Source organism: Vespa velutina, chromosome 2 (assembly GCF_912470025.1).
Source record: "Vespa velutina chromosome 2, iVesVel2.1, whole genome shotgun sequence".
NCBI lineage: Eukaryota > Metazoa > Arthropoda > Insecta > Hymenoptera > Vespidae > Vespa > Vespa velutina.
The window spans coordinates 7112342-7121478 of record NC_062189.1 but is presented as its reverse complement, the minus strand read 5'-3'; the positions used below and the strand labels follow the sequence as shown (position 1 = coordinate 7121478).

Below are 9137 nucleotides of genomic sequence, written 5' to 3'. Positions count from 1 at the left end.
CAACCTAATTATTACGCATAGATCGTCCTTTTGAAAGAAATCTGAAGTTAATTAAAAATCAATGTTTACCGCTTTCAAACATGGAATAATTGGTGGTAATTGCTAGTCTTGTTGGTAGTATATTAAATATACATTAAGGGTCATCTTCGTTGTCTTGAGAAAACTTTATAGAAGTGACTGAATAAAGATGAATAATCTGTGCTTTTGTAATTTATCTTTTAAATATTTCATTCACTTTTTTTTTTTTTTTTTCTTTTTTTTTTTTTTTTTTTTTTTTATGATCTTTCAAAATGATCGTAGATAATCAGATTGAAATTAGATACAAGTCGAACGATTGTTACACGTGCATTATATATTATATATATGTAAAATAGAAATAGAAAGATTTTAATTTCACAAAGTACAAAGACGACAAACGCATAATGTAAAAAGTAAGCTCTCGATCGACGAGTCCGCAATTAAATGAATCTAATTTCTGAATTGAAATTAAAAGAGGAAAATGGTAGAGTACAAGAGACAACAATCGTCCTATGCACACTGTTATCGTACGTGATTACATACATATTTACATACATACTTACATACATACTTACATACATACCTACGTATATGTATACATAGATTGTATGACGATTCGGTACGGTGAATCTAAACAACGGGAATAGGGTTAAGGAGAGGAACGGAACACGAAAAGGAAATAGTTTCGCTGCGCTGGCAAACCTTTGGTATTTCGTTCGGCATTCACGGTGACACAAACTGCTTGAAACTTTTCTCCGACTTCAGTGAATATTTCCTGCTCGATCGTTAAGCCAATTTCCAACAAGCACGAGACGCTTAATTACTCTCCCAATGTCGACACCTCGCAGGATTTATATTTTTCGAATTCGAAGGATATTCGATAAGAGAAAAAGGACATTTATGATTTTCTTTTTTTTTTTTTTCTTTTTTTTTTTTTTTTTAATTAAGCGTTTTTAAAAAAGAAAGGAGAAAAAATTATATATATGTATATACGGACATATATACATATACATATACATATACATATACATTATTTCATTTTTTACTTCGATCAAATTCTCAATTTTTATATTTTTTTATGACAAACAAAAAAGAGATAAAAAAAGAAAAAATTAACATGATTTTTCAGTTAGAACAAATGTAATTGTTTGTTAAGAAAAAATATAATTGCTCGTTAAGTATGTTTACACACACACACACACACATATATATATATATATATATATATAAATACATTTTTGGTCTATCGATCGAAAAACAAATTGTTTATCGTTGACGTGTTTTTACGAAACTGTCGTTGTAATCGTTTAATGATAGCTAACACATGAGTAAATATTACGAACATTATTTAATTTGACAATAAAACAATATTTAATTGACGAAAAATATACGATACGTATAAAGTAAAAAGAAAATTTTGCGTTAGAAAATATGGTCTTTAGTTTTTATTTTTATTTAATTTTTCAACTGTTTTTTACGTTAAATTATTTAATCGATTAACAAAGTTACGATAGAGTATAGAGTAAAAAGTAAATTCACTTTGAAGATATGTTCCACATTCTCTCTTTATATTTAATCCTTTAATTGTTTTTTCATTAATTATTTAATCGATTAACAATATAGATCAGAAAGATATTTCACGTTAGAAAATATGACCTTTATTCTTTCTTTTTATTTAATCTTTTAATTGTTTTTTTTTCTTCTTTTTCTTTTAATTATTTAACTTACCGACAAAATTACGATCCTTATAGTATTATATAAAAAGAAATTTCTTGTTAGAAAATATAGTCTTTATTCTTTCGTTATATTTAATATTTTAATTATTTTCCATTAATTATTTAATCGACTGACAAAGTTACGAACCTTATAAAGTAAAAAAAATATTTCGTGCTCGGAATGGTCTTTATTCTTTCTTCCTCTCTTGTTCTTTTTTCTTCTTTTTTTTTTTTTTATCTGCCTTTCTTTCTTCCTCCCTTCATTCCTTTATTTCTTTTTTTCTTTCTTTGTTTCTTTCTTTCTTTATTTCTTCCTTTTTTTATCACTTACAGTTACTAAAGAAGGAATTTCAGTAATAAGGTCGACCAAGAGAAGGAAGTTCCTTCATTCGTGTAGAATGCGAAACAACTATAATACTTACTTGTGGTGAAGTCGAAGTAAAATTAACTCAACCTCGGTGGTCCTTAAAAACGTACTTCTTCGCTAGCACGAGTCATGTTTAAAAGGGGGGTGCGACTATATCTTAGTGTGGTACGATAAACGCAAAAGCAAAGTGTGACGAGTAAAGAGAGAATGAGAGTGTGTTTGAAAGAAAGAGTAAGTGAGAAAGAGAAAGAAAGAGTGAGAGTGAGAGAGAGAGAGAGAGAGAGAGAGAGAGAGAGAGAGAGAGAGAGAGAGAGAAAGTCGAGCCCACACGGCTCTTCATAGCAAGCGATGCGAAGTAATTAAAAGTCGATAAAACCTACTGCCCTCCTTCGCCTTCTTCAGTTTCTTTCTTCCCTCAATGAGACGACGAGATAACTCTGGTGTATATGTATACTTAAAAGATACTACGCGACTATGTACCATACACCATAGAATCTTTTATTTTCTCTCTCTCTCTCTCTCTCTCTCTCTCTGTATGTGTTCCTTTCTGTTACAATTCTTTTATTCTCTTGTTGGTTAGAAGAGTGAGCGAGTCATTTAAAAATTCGTAAGCATTGTAAAGGAACGAACGAGAAAGAGCAAAAGGTGTGGTCCAAAAAGCACCGACCTATCGATTTCTTCTACTTATATATGTAGTGTAAGTAGCGCTTACGATCAGCTTAACCTTTATCGTCCAGCATTTAAACTATCCTCTCTTCTACGTGCACTTCCTCCCCCTCCTCCTCCTCCTAACTTCCTACCTCTCTTCCTAACTTCCTCTCACCCTAACTCCCTCCTTTTCTCCGTTGTCGAGAATATCGAGTCTACTATATAATAGTAGAAGATATATTCTAGAGTGTGTATGTACCTTGGAATTTAAGGGACTGTTTAAACATTTGGCCACTTAGGTCGTATATCAGCAAACGTAATTTTCCCCTAAATTATTCACGTTAAAATGGTACGTGCTACTAGGTCATTGTTTTAATGTATACATGTATATAGTAAATATATATATATATATATATAGTCAATCATTAATTAATTAAAAATGGGTGAACAATATGACAAAAAAGAATGAAAGACATATACGGATAGGCGTATGTGGAAGTGGAACGATATCGTGGTTTTTTTTTACCTTTTCTTTCCTTTTTTCTCTCTCTTTCTTTTCTTTCTTTTTTTTTTTTTATTTTTTTTATTTTTTATTCTTTGCTCGAATTTTGTCGCGTTTGTTTCATGCTTAGAAATAGATTCAACGTTTTGACAAACATGGAGAAAGAAATACGTATAAGTAGGCCGAGAATGAGAGTAAAGGATTTTTAAAGTGCCATTGAGTTTCTGCTCCAAATTTATAATGTATCTACAACGTGTGAAAAGGTATACTACGCGTTTTAAAGGGTGATATAGGTGGCGGGAGAGAGGAAGGCAGGGGGAGAGATGGAGGGAAGCAGTTGCCTTTTTATTTCTTTGCCTTTGTTAGTGCTCGTTCTCACACGAATCTCCAAGTATTTGGACCAAAATAAAAAGTCCAATATATATATATATATAATCATGATAGATAAATTGAAATATTTGCATAGAACAAAACGCCCTATATAATTATCGCAATGATTATATGTTCGCTGTCCCCTTTTTATTTATTTATTTTTTTTTCGTATTTTTCTTTTTCCTTTTTTCTCCAGAAAATCGTGAAAACGTAGAATATGGTAATGTTATAACAACATATTTGATTTGTCAAGATGTTCTAATTTATGTAATAACGTGTCACTGGGTATGGTGTTCAAGAATTGTCCGATTAATTTCTCGCCCCAGTTAAGCAATGACGCAGGTTTTTTATAAAGCTTCTCTTTCGTACCTTACTAAAGAATATGCATACTTACATACTTATATACATACATGCATATATATATATATATATAATTTTATAATAAATTTTTAAAAATTATTAATTGTATAATTAATTGTATGTTAAAATTTTATAATATCGTAACAAAAGAGTAGTTGTGAAATAAGGGGGGAAAAATAAATTTAAAAAAGAGAGAGAAAAAAAAAAGGAAAGTATCTATCAAATTACGCGAGTTTCTTAATCTTATTTCTTATCCTTTGGTTAACTCTTTATTCACAAAGTCTTTCATTATCTGCCCTTCACACAGTTTTCTCGTTAAAGGATCCTGAGGCACCTGTCGCGACTCTTTTTTACCAGGATTCTGGACAAGCTTGTCGGCATTGTACAGACAGATTTCTTACGACTCTTACACGTTGTCAAGACTTTTTCCAAGAATTTATGTAGCCCCGGCTAAAACTTTCATAAAGTGTTTTTCTCTTTTCCCTTTTTTCTTTTTCTTTTCTCCCTCTCTCTTCTTTTTTTTTTTTTTTTTTATTTTTTCCTCTCTTTTCTTCCTCACTTTCAACGAATTTTCACCTTGTCAACGTATTTTCTTCTCATATCAAAATAAATCTTTGGATAAAATAAAACAAAAAAGAATACACACACACACACACACACACACACACACACACACACACACACACACACACACATATATATATATATATATATATATATATATATATATACAGAATATAAAATGAATGAAATGAAAAATAAAAAAAAAAAAATCTAGGCAGATCCGATTTATTCGTATGAATTAGAATATAGAATTAACAAATAAAGAATTAATAAATAATAATAATAATAATAATAATAATAATAATAATAATAATAATAATAATAATAATAATCAATTCGGTGAATGAGTTTATATGGAATTGTTGAATACAATCTTGTAAATATCGTTATATTTACAAATAGTAATGAATTAGATATTTAATGTACATACAACGTCAATGCGTGAGAATATTTTCGATTGGCCGAACGCCAGCTATAAAGTAAAGAGAGATGCACTATATACCGAAAGGTTAATATCCTCTCGTTCGAATGTTTTGTTGCTCTATTGAAATTTCTATTTTAGTACGATCGACGTTCTTATGCGTTAAAAAAGATGCGCGATATCTTTTTCAAGAGGGATATTGCTTTCTTTTTCTATTTTTTTTTCTTCTTCTTCTATTCCTCTCTCCCTTCTCCTTCTTTTTCCTCTTTCTTTTCTTTCTTTATCCATACTTAGGTTTCTTCTTCTTCAGCGAAAATATTTCTCCCAGGTGCGGAGAAATCGCGATTGTGGTTCTCTTCTTTAACGTGGGTGGATACCTACACCAACTCGATGTAGCGTGTCGCTTTGGTATCGATTGCGAACGAGGAAAACGTCCAAGGCCGACCAAACGTAGTACGTGCAACCGCGTGGACATCGAACGCAATGCTCACGTTCGTAAAATCGATATTTATTTCCAATGTGCTCGACAACGACTATGACAACTACAACGACGACGACGATGACGACATACACATTCTATATTTCTTACTTTACTCAACGTATTATATTCAATGGCGATGATTTTTTTCCTTTCTGCTTTTTTCCTGTGTGTTTTTCTGTTTTCTAGTTTTTCTACCTACCCCCCTCCCCCCGTTTCTTTTTCCTTTTTCTTTTTTTGGATCTTTTTTATTTTTCTTTACTCATTTATCTTAAAAATTCGAAAAATACAATCGTAGACGTAGATGAATTTAAAATTAAATGCAATTAAATATATATATTATATATATATATATATTTTTTTTTTTTTTTGTTATAAAGATAACTTGTTTAATATACTTTACGATGTTAAATTATTCTAAAGATAATAATGGAACGTTTCATGATTATGACATGCTAACGAATTTCTTACGGTATAAAAAGCAAATTGGTTATAGCAGTTATATCGAATAAATGGCTGGATAAATGCATTGATATGGAGTAACAAAATTAACGTATATCTACGGTAGAGATCGTTGGTAAAATGCGATGGATAAAGTGATATAAAAGCGCAAATGCATTTACAGGTATCGATAAATTTCTACCTTTAAAGGCATGAGTTCATTTAATCAATATTTCTTTTCTCTCTCTCTCTCTCTCTCTCTCTCTCTCTCTCTCTCTCTCTCTCTCTTTTCAATAAAACCAAGGTACACTTATTTATTTAAAAAATTATTGTCATAGGTAAATGGACGATATGGTCCTAGACAAAGCATATGTAAATGTTATTCATGCGTATGCGTGTTGGTAAAAAAAAAAAGAAAAAAAAAAAAAAAAGAAAAAAAAAGAAAAGAAAAAGTAAAAAAAAAAGAGAGAGTTAAAAAAATTGCATGCAAGGCGTTTATTCGATTTTGACTAAGGAAGACGAAGTTTATTGTTGAGTGATTTTTCATAGTGATTCTCATCTTGACGTTAATGCATAAAGAACGTGGAAATTATTTTTCTGGTAAGATTAAAAAAATATCGTATATGTGTAATATGTTTATTTTACACAAATTTACAGACGAATATATACGTACATTTGTGTTTAAATTTATCTGTATCGGTGCTACTTTAAACCGTAGTAAATTAGTCGTACACATGTACGTGAGATGCATCGATTCAATACAGTTAAAATAGATGGCGAATTGAAACATTTTGTAGAGAGAAAGAAAGAGAGAGAGAGAGAGAGAGAGAGAGAGAGAGAACCTCCATTTGATCCTACCCAGTTTCCATCTTCCGGTAAATTTATTTGTTAGATAAATCTGTACGGAAAAATCGTCTAGCGTGTTTGCGACGATGACGATGCCGTGTGAAAATTTATTGGTCTCGAAGTTGAGCGCTCGGAAGGAACAGGGTGACCTCCTATGTAAATAAAATTTACATGATAACAATTCAGTTATCCAGATTATGCCGCAACAACGAACGATTGCATTCTTAAATCGTGCGCATCCAAAATACGATGTCTTCCCTTTTTTTTTTTTTTCTTTCTTCTCCTTTTTCTTCTTCTTCTTATTTTTCTTTTAGCTCATTCATGCGCTGGAAAAAAATTTATGTTGATCTTTCGACGACTTGGTTCGTTTCTTCAAATAAAAAAAGGGAAAGAAAGAAAAGAAAAAGAAGACGTGCTCGGGAAGTAATTGTTGGGGGAAAAAAAAAAAAAAAAAAAAAAAAAAAAAAAAAAAAAAAAAAAGAAAAAAGCAAAGAAACTCTTCCTATTAGTTACTTTCAAAAGTAAATCAACGTGAAGTATTTCTCATAACGGTCAAGCTTTTTCGTAAGCTTTTGGCTTGTAAAACGTTGACAAGCGAAAGCGTTTCTTATAAAAATGCTCGTCCCGTTGACCGTCCGAAAATTTCAGCTCCTCTTTTTATCTCTTTCTTCCTTCTTTTTTTTTTTTTTTTTTTACTATTTTTTTATTTCTTTATTTTTTTATTTATTTATTTATTTATTTATTCCATTTAATCTCTTCTTTCCCCCTTTTTCATAAACCGACGATCCAACAAATTTGATGCGCGCACGTGGCTTTTGCGCGTACGTTTACGTCTCTTTCTTTCTCTGTTTCTCTCTCTCTCTCTCTCCCTTTCTTTCTCTCTCCTCTGTTCGATGGCGATGAAAATGGCAAAAAAAATGCAGCTTTTTGTCGTCGGACCTCCTGCCTGCCTGCCTGCCTGCCTGCCGGCTCCCGGCGTCGCCGTCATTTTTATCGATTTTCGTGTGAGTAGATACGCCTCGTTATGGAGTTTCGAGAATACTTCGTACATACACGGCTCCCAGTCGTGCCAAATATAATCATCAACTCAAAAACGTCCATGGGATATTTATTATTGTTAGGCGTAATATACTCATTCTGACGTGTTAATAAAAACGAAGCTTACGCGATTCATTTCTTTCTTTTTTTTTTTTTTTTTTTTTTATTTCTCTGCTCGTTAATAGAAAAATCGATGATTAATTATAGATACTATACGTTAATGAAATCATGATTTTATATATATATATATATATATATATATATATCATTTAAAAAGAATTATAGATTTCTGATTAATGTTTTAATCAACAAGCTCAATAAATTTGAACGTCTCTATTTTAGAAATCAAGAGAAAATAATTTCCATTGGAATTGGAACGACTAAATACTAATACTATCAGATTATTAGAAATGTTTTTCAAAGAAATAATATTTGTAACTCGTTTGAATTAATTGTTTAAAAAAAATAGATAGAGAATGGCTATCACGTTCTTTGTGTTTTATTGACAGGATTACGTTTTCCGAGAACGGTCTTAATGCCGTACAAATGCCGGCCGACATGCTCGTTCGTACGTTCGTTCATTCGTTCATTTGTTCATTCGTTAGCATCGAACAAACTGACCTTTGTCGTTCTACGATTTCGACTATAGCTACTAGTTACATATATCGTTTGTATAACGTTCAACGTAGATATCTCAATCACAGCATAGCTGATGTTAAATCTGAAATGAGAACTATTATCCTGAGAAATACACTATTGGATATATACGTACATATATATATATATATATGTGTGTGTGTGTGTGTGTGTGTGTGTGTGTGTGTGTGTGTGTATCTAAACGCGATACTCCGATCGAGATATTTCTCTGCTTGAAATCATTCTGCGAGGATAACGAGAGACTGAATTTAATTACTCGCTTGGTTGTATCTCGTTATCGAAGAAATAATCATCGGGACTCATTGCTTGATTATTTCAATAACGAATTTAACATAAACTAAGACGTGAAATAAAATAAATTAATAAGTAAATAAATAAATAAATATATATATATATATATATATATATATATATATATATATATAAATTGTCACGTGTCGCGTCATACGAAAAAAAAAAAATAATATCAATTTTGTACTCTCGAAAGAAATTATCTATGGGTAAATAAAAATTAAAGAAAAAAAAAAAAAAAAATCAGAAAGTTAAATCGTTTCGTTATATCCTAATTCGATATCTTCGTGTAGATCGAAGTCTAATGTGAAAATTGATATAAAGGGTCGATGGCTCGTTCATAATCGACTTCCTCTTTTTAAGAAAAATACGGCGAAGGATTCTTAAAGGATAACGAGCCTGAAAAGGAGAAGAGAAGA

General features: G+C 31.0%; 1 protein-coding gene across 2 annotated transcripts in view; it reads left to right on the top strand.

Moving 5' to 3' along the window:
• LOC124957678 (neurobeachin-like) overlaps positions 1-9137 on the top strand; it is a 96239-nt gene that overhangs the window by 46873 nt on the left and 40229 nt on the right. The window contains exon 2 of one of the 2 annotated variants that reach the window (XM_047514831.1): positions 4304-4557. The exons of the other annotated variant lie outside the window; for it this stretch is intronic. Within the exon in view, the coding sequence (XP_047370787.1) occupies positions 4304-4426 (123 nt within the window). The 3' untranslated portion in view covers positions 4427-4557. Of the gene's footprint in view, positions 1-4303; positions 4558-9137 lie in introns of those variants that run through there. 2 annotated transcript variants of the gene reach the window in all.